General features: G+C 33.0%; 1 protein-coding gene and 1 long non-coding RNA gene across 2 annotated transcripts in view; both read left to right on the forward strand.

The window, feature by feature from the left end:
- The window catches only part of LOC135208300 (uncharacterized), a 213486-nt gene extending 211324 nt beyond the window's left edge, over positions 1-2162 (forward strand). The window contains 5 exon segments of the mRNA XM_064240403.1: positions 521-632; positions 634-719; positions 905-1091; positions 1273-1454; positions 1955-2162. Of these exon segments, the coding sequence (XP_064096473.1) occupies positions 521-632; positions 634-719; positions 905-1091; positions 1273-1454; positions 1955-2162 (775 nt within the window).
- Positions 2163-5129: 2967 nt separating this feature from the next.
- Positions 5130-6862, forward strand: LOC135208494 (uncharacterized). The gene is made up of 3 exons (XR_010313182.1): positions 5130-5266; positions 6235-6392; positions 6746-6862. It is a non-coding gene; the product is annotated as an uncharacterized LOC135208494 (long non-coding RNA).
- The last annotated feature ends 5435 nt before the right edge of the window (positions 6863-12297 follow it).

Below are 12297 nucleotides of genomic sequence, written 5' to 3' on the forward strand. Positions count from 1 at the left end.
CATTTGTTATAGGAGACGAAGCAGTAAAAGATAGATTCTATGATCCACAGGAGTTCATAGTATAAGTAGAATTTGAAAATGTCACCTATATTACTTATTTGAATCTTTTATTTCATAAGGGTTTTGGTTTCAATTATTATAACTTGTAATAGAATGTTAATCGGAAGTTGTGTGATACGGGAAGTGGTGATGCTGTGCTGCAAATTTTGGTTTTAGAGATAAATCCTGTGGAAAGAGCCATCGAGTCATATCAACTAGAATTATGCTAATTAATGATATTTTCATGATGAACTGGTTGGTTATACTGGAGTTGGTAGCAGTGCTCAGTAATATTATTGGTATGGAGTTTTGGTACTTTTGATACTTTTAGATAAAATTTTCTAGTTGAAGTATTTAATTTCTGTCATTTTTTTCTATGATCTTAAAGCGTCCAATAAGTTAGTAAGTTTTTTTATCTTTGTGGGAAAGAACATTTTTTATTTTCAGTTTGGTGGCCTTCTGTATTGTATGTTATTTACAGGTTTTTCTTTCTGGATGGCCGCACCAAGGCAATCGACGTGCATCCTCGCGATACAGCAGGGGATGCTATGCAGAAATTAGCAGACCGTGGGTGGGTCTCAGGGTTAGAGGGTTTGGGCTATTTATGAATCTGGTGCTGATGGTGACAAACATGTTAAGAGTCACGAATATCTCTATGATGTTATTTCATCGTGGGAAACGTAAGTGAATAACACATCTTGAATGTTGTAGACTTCGTCGTAGCTTATAATGTGACTTTCAAGCACTTTGTAAAATCAGTGGTATAAAACATCTCTTTTGCTTTTCACTTTCTGTTACAAACACAAATTTTTTGTGATACACTTTCAATATACTGAATTAATATTCCTCCATGATCTTCATTCAGCAAACAACAGAAATCTAGTAATGTTGGGAGCTATGGGACCATGAATAAGAGAGCTTCTCAGTCAGTCAGTGCTGGAGAGAACCGATTTGTATTTCGGAAGCGGCTGTTCAGGACGCCTCGGGAAATCCCTAGTGATCCTGTTCAAGTTAATCTCTTATATGCTCAGGCTGTGTATAGTGTAGTAAGGGTAAGTTCATCTTTTGTATTTAAATTTACCTTTTTGATATCATAATGACCTAAGCATTAGAATTTTTGTAGGTGTTCTAGTGTGCAGAAACACTGAATATTTAAAGACATAACTGTGTTTATGAAAAATTTGTAGAGGAAGGCAACATTTAACAGCAGTCAACACTATTTTTCAATTTCAGGCTGATGAGTATCCAATTAATGAGAAAGTTGCTCTTCAGTTAGCTGGTTTACAAGCTCAAGTAGCTCTTGGGGACCCTCAAGAAGGCAAAACAGAATTTTATGCAGACATCACATCTTATCTTCCAAGCCGTATTGCTCAAACTAGAAAGCAAGCAGAATGGGTAACTACTGTGTGCAACATGTTATTTGAAGTTGTATATATTGTATACATTGAGTGCAGTGTTATATATTTTTCCCAAAACTGTGAAAGAAAATAATTATAAAAGTTGAATAAGGTTATTATGAGCTTTATGATCTATACATTTCAGAAATAAAAATAGTTATTCGTTTACCTACCTTATTGTCTTAGTCTCACTTTCATTCATTATATATAAAGTGTATACATCTGCAGTTTGCCTGATTTTAGCTCTCTCAGGTGGTCTGCTTTCTGTCATTTACGCTTCCCTTCATCTGCTCCCATGCTCTATTTCTACATGTGTGTACTTTCCTTTCCTTTCATCTGATCCCATACTTTATTTCTACCTGTGTGCTGTTCTTCAAATTTTCTAACTTTAACTTCTGACTTATTCAAAACCAGTCTTTTGATCAAAACTCTTGAGTTTAGAAATTTGTTTGTGGGTGTAGGTAAACTTTCTTCAACTAATCATTTCTGACAAAAAACTTTTTTTTGTGTAATTACAGGTTCCTATTCGTTTCACAAGCACATCGGCAGTATGGTACTGGGAAAAACAGATATTGTAGCCAAAGTGTGGTATCTGACATGTGTTATGCAGTTCCTCTTTATGGTACCACTATGTTTCAAGTGTCTTATCGGGGTTATTGGTCATATGGTAATACTTTGATACTAGGTGTCAACTGCGATGGGTATTGCCATGATCAAAACAGATGATATATTTATCTTATATGAATTATATATTGTGACATTAATCCATCTTTTTAGATCCTAGGTATGTTATGAACACACCCATTTTTCTTTTACTTTTTATGGCATTGCAAATTGTTTTGGAAATAGTCTTGATTCATAAGCTCCTGAAATCTATTATAGTTGTATGTGACTGTCAGACTTATGGAACTTCTTTCTTTATTCCAGTGATAAACTTTATTACCATAAACCTTCTGCGAACACTGCCAGATGCCCATAAATGTTTTGTATTTGAAACCAAAGAAAAGGAAGAAATAGGATTTTTGATAGCCAGTTATTCACCACTGCTTGCATCTTGGATTAAAGACATGGACTCCAATAAAAAGGTCTGAGTTGTTGACTAGTACATGTTTTAAAGGTTAAGGACAGTGTTCTTAATCCTTTGAGATTCCTGGAGTTTGTAAACACCTCTTTGTTAAATCACACACTGACCACTTATGGAAGTAGCAATACTTATTTTTTTTATATCTCACTGTAAATTTATTTTTCATTGATTTAATACTGGTAATGGTGTCATTTTGAAGATTGATGTATATACTCAAGTGTGGTGTGTTCGTAAATGAAAACCGTAGAAATTAGAGGGAACTCTTAAAGGATAAAATTTACATAATTGCAATAATTATATTCATCAGAATCTCAAAAGATTAATGTACTTAGCATTTTTAGGATTTTTGTAGCTTAATCATTTAGATTTTGATGCCATCAGATGAAATTATGCAAACTCCATGACCCTCATACTTGGAGGCCTAGGTAAATGGCTCTGTGATGCAAGGCATAGCAGCTTTGTCCTGTCACCCCTATTTTGCAGATTCGGTATGTGAGCTCCCCCAAACCTTCTCCAAGGAGGCTGTTTAAGAACGAGTTGCCATTGGCCAAAAATTTTCCACAGCTAATGACACTTGCTATTTTCATAATCTTAAAGGATAATATCTGCAATCAGAAATGACATAATCAGAAACTCAAACTGTTAATCCTCATTTGTTTAATCCCCCAGCAACAATAGCTCATTTGTTTTGTCTGCATAGTATAATACTTTTCTAACATATTAATAACACAGTTTTTGTACTATTAAGTTTTTAGTTATGATTTTGCATATTAATCAGCCAAATGTTTTTTTTTCTTTATACTTAAGAAAAATTATTTCCAATATATTCCCCAGGTGAAGCAAATACAGGCGAAGATTAGAGTGAGACTGTACTATAACTTGGTGTGCATAACATAGACAGTTGATTGATGCCAACATTCTCAGGAAAACCTCAGGATCAGGTAGCAACTTCTTTGTAGCACATTGAGAAGGTAATTCTTTTAGTTCATCATTACGGAGGAGAAGGTTGTTTATTGTATTCCCTCAGTTAATGCAAAGTCTGCTAGTGTTTTTTTTGCTTTTGTTGGAATGTAAGTTTATATTTCTGTTTCATTCTTGATTGCATAGAATAACAGCAGGAAGTTCTTTTATTTTAGAATAATGAGAATATATCTTTCGTCTGATTTTTCAGACATTTCAGTGGTTTTTCTTAGTGGGTAGAGAGTACGAATTTATATAGAACGTACAATTATAAATTAGAATAAACTCTACTCATGTTTTGGCCCTAAGCAGCCATATTGGTAGCAGTGTGAAGAGAGGAGGGAAAATAAAAAGGTGAGACTAGTCATACAGGTGGAAGATGAAGTGGCAGATGTGATAAAGGTGGAATAAGTAAAGGAAAGAAAAAGTAATTAAAATGACCATAGGAAAGAAGGTAATGCACATGTTCTATGTAAATTCACCACAAACTTGTTAGTGATACTATTCTATTAATTTTAGAAATGTTCTTTACTTACAGACTAAACAAACAGAAGCTAGAAAAGCTGAGACAAGATTATGGAGGTGAGAATTCTGAAACATATAAGGGCTTCCATCCCATGTATTGGGCATTTTCAAAAGCTCCTCTAGTTCAGACCCTCAGTAAGATAGCATCACCAGAAGTCGAGCAACAGGCATTACAGATATGTCTTGTTATTCTTACATATGCTGGTCTTAGTCAGAATAGTGAGTATCATTCACCGTTAAACTAAGTAGTATAGATTTTAATGTTTTTTGGATAAGTAGCATTGTTATATATGTCACTAAGTACATAAATTAAGACTATTGTGAGCAAATAGAGGCACAAAAAAATAGAGTTAAGTCTACTTGAAGCTGTCAACTGTACAATTTTGCAAACTAACTTTTACTCTTTTAATTATGTGCACACTTTTACCTTTTAAACAGCTGAAACAGCTGCTACGAGTGATGACCAACAACTGACTATGGTTCAAGGTATAGTAGACCAGTGCATGAAGCGAGATCTGCTATTGAATGAGACCTACTTGCAACTTGTAAAGCAAACAAACAGATCAGGTCAGGTAATTCACATGTGAAATATTTCACAAGACATTATTTTGTGATGTTAAAATTTTTGGTTTATATGTCATAGTTGTGTGAAACTAGCAAGTTATTTATAAGATATATATATATATATATATATAATAATATATATATATATCTATATTATATATATATATATAATATATATAGAAAGTATCACTTTGTTTTTCTACATAGATCCAAATTCGAGGGTAAATCTACTACACTGGGCGTTACTGACCTTGTTTTGCTCTGTAATCCCTCCTACGGACAAGGGTATTAGAAATATCTTAGGGCGCATCTGCAGCGCTGTTCTGGCTGATTACGTTTCAGAGGAGGGCAAATATTCTAGATATGCTGAAAAGGTAATGATGTCAGTTGTCTTCATCAGTTACTGTGATATATGGTTGATTAATTCTATTAGAATATTAATTTAGAATATTCTTTTTATTAATCTCTCTTTCATATGTACATACAGTGTTTGGTGAAAGCCCATCAACAACAGAAGAAGGCAGTGGGCGCCTTCCAAGCAAGAAATCTATGTACGATAAAAACCGACGACCTATTTATGCAAGATTCCACTTCATGGATGGTCAGTTCCATTCTCTAGAATTTGATGCTTCAGCCACAGCACATGATGTAGTTGAACTAATCAGGCACAAAATTGGCCTGAAAAATACAGCAAAAGGTAATGAAAGTTTGAAGCCAGACATTTTAATGAAATACTGATTATAGTAGTTTGTAGGTCTTTATTTTTTATGTATGTGTACTTACTTTGTTTAATGAAACTAGTAGTTTATAGGCCTTTATGTTTTATGTACTTGCTTTGTTTAATGAAACTTTTGACCACTTGGAGTGACAAGAGCCTTTAATTTGGAATTGAAAACTAAAGTTTAGAAATAATATTGGAAAGTTATATGGCTTAGAAACAAGGAGGAAGAATAGTAATGGTTGCTCGCAAATATCAGATACAAAGAGGATGAGAGAGTGTAACTTTTCATTATCTTTAGCTCCCAAGTACACATTTTACAAGTGCAATACTTACACTATCATGGGAATGTGTATCCTGAATGCCAGTGGGATACAGTGTTGATTTACTGTTATTTCTGTGAACTATATATTTTTGTCTATAAAAAAACAGCTTGTTGTTCTAGGATGACAGTCTATTTGACCTCTTGGTATGCATATGAGATTTTCTGAGAATCTTTGATTTAAATCTCGGCTAGTATCATTGAAGTAACAGCCTGGCATTTTTGAGGAAAAGGCTTCCATATGAAGCTAGCAGACCTTCATATTAGGCAAAAGAAGTTACACCTCTGAATACAGTTTTAGATTTTAATTGACCATTTTTTCAGTTTATATGAGTGTTGAAATATAAAATTTCTTTATTAAATATTAAATTTGTTTTATGAATTATAGAGTATATTATTAGCTCTGGCTTTTTGGATTTGTATAGAATACAATAAGCAAATATGGAAGTGAATATTAAATTCACAAATACAGATCTTGCTAAGCCTTCAGGTTACTGATGTCTTTCAAGATTTTTAGGAGGACATTTACCTTTGTTTTAAATAGAAGAGCTCGTAACAGTGATTTAGTGAACGTGAATTACGTACTCTGGTTGATGATTAACACTTATTTTGAAATTCACTCCAGGCTATGCCATCTATGAAATGTTGGGCACGACAGAGAGATGTATATTGGCAGAGAGGTTTTAGCTGATGTAATGTCTCGGTGGGAACGATACAGACAGTCCACCACTGCCAATCAACAACACCCATCAGCATCATCATCACCATATTTTCCTTTTCAAGGTATTCAAATTACTTTTTGAAAATATAATTTCATTTACATAGATTTGTATAACAGTACCTCATAGCATTTATGAAGTAGCGCCATGTTTTGACAGATATGAAATTTCCTTTTAGTTCCTTGAGCGTAAAGACCATGTGCAGTAAAGAATGGTTAATTGTAATGGCTTTTATTTATTTTGAGCTAATACAGGCACAGCACATATTTCTCAATACTGAATATGACTTGAAATTGTTGAATTTTGAATTTTTCTAAATGGAGTACCAAATTGTAAAATTACACCAAACCATTTAACAATATTGTATTATAATAGAGTTTTAGGGGTATGCTAATGTCCTATTTTTTTATTTTTCAGAAACATTTGTTGTTAGAATCATGGATGGATCTAAGTGATAATGTCGAAAAAGAACTCTTGTACTTCCAAGTTCTTTACACTTTGCGTGTCTGATAAGTTCCCCGTGACTCAGATGGAAGCTGTAAGTAAACTGTAATCTCATTACAAACTAGATAGTTATGAAGACAGTATAGAATAACAGTTATTTGATAAAATTTAGAATAAGTTACTTTAAAAGTTCAATAAAAATATAGCAATGTACTTTATTTTATTTTTTCAAAAGGAAATGTAATTTAAAATTTCAGGTCATTGTTATGTGCTCTGAGAGCACAAATAGAGTTGGGTAACTTTACTGGGACTGGAATGGATTATGGCGAAGTTATAGCGCACACTTTGTCACCAAGATTGCTAACAAATGTAACGCATGATGCTGTTGCAATGCATCATCAGTCTCTTTTTAATATGGACCCTCAGGAAGCCAAGCAGGCTTTTCTTAATCTCATCAAGTCTTGGCCACTTCATAGGGTACTATATTTGATGTCACAGTAAGTACCTAATCTTTCTTTTGTTAAATGGTTATTGTTATCATGATAAACCATTGACAGACTTCAATTCGTCCTCTCTTTTTCACTGTTGAAATTTATTTGATTTTTATCACTGATTTGTTTTCGATTACTATGTGCAGTACTTTAAAATCTATCAAATGATAAAACTAATGTTTGAGCTACGTAAGGCATTGAAAGCCATTCCATATCTCATATTTTTATCTAGCAGTGGCAGCTTTTAATTACTGTCTTATTTTACAGCAATCCTTTACATCTAACTGGCCTAAGGTATTATGGTTGGCTATTGATGAGAATGGTGTGCATCTTCTTGAACATCGATCTCGAAATGTTCTCTGTACATATGAGTAGATTACATTTTGAACTACTCAGCCTCCATAACTGCACTTATGATCATCACAGGATCTACAAGAAAACAAAGCAAAATCATTCTGAACACTACCCAGGTGAGTACACTGAATTTTATTTTATTTTATTTTTTTCACCACCACTAAATCAACCACCTGTCAACCAGGAAGTGCTTGAGACTTCAAGGTAGAATCGGTCATATTGATCGATATATTTACAACTCATAATTTAAAAATATATTGCCCATCTGATTATGGAATTAGCCTTAATTATTCAGTTAATGTATTTGCAACTGATGTACAAAATTGTGCAACATAGATTGGTTCTTTTATTAAAAAAGTGGTAAAAATATTATGAAAGTTTAAGTCTTTCTAAAAAGCAGTGTGACAGCAAATAGATTTTATACTCCATAATTTTGAAAACTACCTTTTTTCTCTTATGACTTTCAGGCTTTCATGATTGCTACATTAATAAAAGATTATACGGAAGTACTGGGAGACTATGAAGCTACACAGATGGTCAGAATTCATCTGGATTAATGGCACCTCCTGGTTGGGAGGACGGAGCGCCTCAGCAGCCAGACGGTCTCGCCCTCCAAGCATTATGGCTCGTCCTGCTCCTACTTTACAAGAAAGAAGTCATTACTCAGTGATTAGGTTGTTAATTATTAGATTCTTTTTAATGTGAGCCTGACTGCACAGTGATTTTTATATTTTCATGATGCTTGTTAATAGTTGAATTTAACCTTATTCATAGTCCTAACCTAAAGTCTGTTTCTTACTACAACTTAACTGTCACTTTGTGAGGAGTTAGTTTTTTGTTTAATAAACATTTTGCCAAAATAGAAGGAAGAGAATATTCCTGTGAAGTACTAAATTTAGTACATGGGCAGGGGAAAAAAGTGCCCAAAAATGAAGAATTTTTTATTTTGCATTTAAAAGTTTTTGTGAGAAAAGAGCCAGTGCTCAACAGTTTACATGTTGAAGAAATCAGATTTTACCATAATCAAATGCATTTAATGCTACAAGTAACATGAGTATTGCAAAAGTGTTATGGTCATTGCTCCATTTTTCATACCAGCTTTCAAAATCAGGTATGATGCTTCTTATAGTAGTTTTTCTATAATGATGGTCATACCACACACATTTTTTAAAAATAGGACTGTGAGGTAATGAAGAATATTAAAATTCAGTATTAAAAAGTTTCTCACTTGAATGTAAATAATATAGTATGATCCTTGAGCTGGCCAAGAAATATGTGCCAGCTTTTCCTCTTCCATGCACAAACTTGCTCAAGAGCTTGCAAAGGCAGACAGTTGTTCAATAATAATCACCTGTGTGTGCTGAAACTCAAGTGTTGCACACTTCATGTGTTTGTGCCCAAATAAGAAGCTCTTTTATTTTTAGCAAGAGGCTTTAAGAATGGATGGTATTGTGAGTGATATATATTATGTATATATAATGGTAGTAACATATACTTGAATACTTTTTTTTCATATTCACTAAGCAGTTGTTGCATGCTCCATTTGTACAAATGATTTTCTTTTATTTAAATTTTTGTATATATAGTTTTATATTTACTATAGAGAGAGTTACAAAAAACAAGAAGATTAATTGCCTTGAGAGTATTTGACTTCTAAATTGCCTTGGAAAAGTTAGGGTTATTAAATATGGAAATATAATGACTGATTTCCTATTATTGTTTTTTTTGGTAATGAAATCATGTATATCCAGATGCTTTCATTTTCTTTTCCGTATTTTTTTGTCGAATGTCCGTTGTACAAAAATGTTTTTAAAACTGTGAAAGTACAGCTTTATTATGATGAATAATCCGTTGATTTGGGAGATGTTTTACCAGTTTGTATGCATAAAAAAACCTCAGCTGGTTATGATAACAATACTGAAATTGGTTAGTTATTTTATAAAAATTATGTCTTGATTTTTATGCATATTTCATAACAACCCTGGAATAAAGTTTATAACTCTTCAAAATGTCAGTACCCATATTTATCTTCTTACCATGTACAGCTAATAAAAATGAGTCTGTTTGTTTATCTTAGATCTCCAAATTAGAAAATTTTACTTTTTCCTGGGATAAGAAATAAGAAAATGGTGGGATGTAGGTAGTTTTCAAGAACCATTAAATGGATATCTTACAAGGTTGCAAGATGATTTTACATAGAAAAACTAAGTTGAAGAACTTCATGCAAGGGTAAAGATATAGAGAACGAAAAATCCCTGTGATTTGGATATTCAGTATTTCGTGGCCAGGGACTTCAATTAGTCTGAATTGTGTAAAGACAGCACAAGCTTACAGTTTCAGCTATATGTTAATGTACATTTCTGGTGCTATAGATCTGTTGACATTGAATTTTGAGTAGGGATTGATTTCTGTATTCCATTTTGTTTGAATCAGCTTCTTAGTTATGCAGGAACATCAAATATATGCACTAATATCATAACATTTTGGGGATTTGATACTACAGTAAGTCTATGTTACATATCACAATGTGGAAGCCCATTTACATTAAAACAAATGTTGCTGATATCCTTGTGTAACTGTGGTACTGGTGCATGAACGTGATCCTGTACTAAAAGTGACCAATGATTCTTTATCCTCATCATGCCTATCCTGTGAAGTAAAGCAAATTGGGCATAAATCAACATTTTTCTTTATTCTGCTACATGAACCGTATTCCTATGCACCATTAAGCTGTTTAATGCTAGTCGTTACCATTATAAAATTATTTTTTATGTGAGAGCAATATGTATTTTAGTTACTGTGAGAGCTCTATATGTTCTAGATGGAGCAGATTTATTTCTTTTAACTACTGGTTTGAAAGCTTGACATTTAATTCATTGTTGAAAGACAAGATGCAGATATCAAAGTTTTAACAGTCTATCCCAAGGTCATTATAATGTACATAGTGTAATGAGATATATCACAATAACAGAAATGATCTCCAAATAAATATCTTTGATGGCACATACCCATGAACTGTTAACAGAAAAGTGACTAAACTGTTATATTTAAATTTTCATTGCTTTAAAGCTACTCATAAGATAAAACTAGTACAGTATCAAGATTTTATTTATTATTTGAACTTTTTTTTTTTTTTTTTTCCTTGAGTCATGAATCAAATTTGATTGAATGGTGTAAAACTTCAGGCAATAGCTTAGACCTTTTGTTTAGACATGCCTTGCTTTGATTATTTGTATGGAAATGTATTTTTATGAATTTTTTGTTTTTATTTTGCAGTTCAAACAATATGTGCAATAGTTTCTTCATCTCCCATTTTTTTTTTGTATTACATTTTTACCAAAGAATCTCTCTTAAGAATGATACTTATGTATTGTGTGAATATTGATATTAGGGTTATTGACCGGAGATGAACTTGTATTTATGAAAAAGGCTCTGTACCTCTGGCTCCAAGAGTAGCAAGACTGAATGTAATGGTTGGTTGTTAGGAGGTGTGATGAGCCACAGAGAAACACTAGGGACTCCTGCTGATATAGATGAGAGCTCTTGGTGCAGACCCTTACAAAACTCACACAGTAACATCACAGTTTATGGTGAGTAACTGTATTCAACAATACAGTATTGGACAGTAAGTTTTAAAGTTTAAATTTAACTGTAAAGTAACACTAGAGTGTAATGTGGGTTTTAACTACCTTGTTAAATGCAGTTTATTTTTTACTGCTGTCCTTATGTGTTTCATCAGTTACCATTTGCAAAGTGATCTGTAAAAATTGTTCTCATCATCCTGCTGTTAGTTTTCTGTTTTGGAGCTGCTTTTATTCATCACATTTTTAATCTTAGTTTTGACAAGTGCTTGTTAACCCATTAGTAACTGTCTTTTATCTAGAGTTTTATGTACAGTGTTAATGTGCTAGTCCCCTTTCTTATCTCGCATATAGTATTCATTGGACTATGTACAGGTGTTCTCACATCCCTTTTGTAAATCCTGCTTATGCTTTACCTTATAAAAGACATTATATTTTTCATTTTGAAGTTTGATATCCTTTTTGGGGTACAGATAAACATTGGAGAGGTGGACCTGTTCTTGTTTGATCAAGTGACCAGTGTTGCTAACAATCCTGTGAAACTCTTGATAAGCTTTTGTAAATCTCGTCAGTGATATGTCAGATGTTATTTCTACACAAATATATAATAACAATTGTATCAGGGTTTTAATTATATGCAACTCGTCAACATCCTCTATTCAAATGATGGAGAACTTGTTCTGGTTGTGACTTTAGTGTAGGTTTGAGTGACTAATAATTTTACCATAATTGCATTGTATTGTTTAGTAGTTTGTAGAAAAAACCTATAAATACCAATCCTTTGTCATTTTTTCAACAAGCTAAGGTAACCATTTATACACAAGGTCATTTTGTAAGTAATTTCCGAAGGCCTGACTTTCAAGTTCCTGAAGAGGGAGCTTTCCCTACAAGCTTGGAAAGTTCAGGGTAGAAGGGCTTTGTGTACAGTATGCCTGGTGCCTGAAAATACTAACAAACTTAGTGCAATTGGCAGGTAAGCCAAATATGTATAGTATATCAGAGTAAAAGAAAAAAAAAAGTAAACAGAATCCTAACCCATATCTGTGGGCTAGGAAGTCAGCTGACAATGCTCTAGAAATAGAAAAAAATTTGCATTTAG

Source organism: Macrobrachium nipponense, chromosome 35 (assembly GCF_015104395.2).
Source record: "Macrobrachium nipponense isolate FS-2020 chromosome 35, ASM1510439v2, whole genome shotgun sequence".
In the NCBI taxonomy this organism is placed as follows: domain Eukaryota; kingdom Metazoa; phylum Arthropoda; class Malacostraca; order Decapoda; family Palaemonidae; genus Macrobrachium; species Macrobrachium nipponense.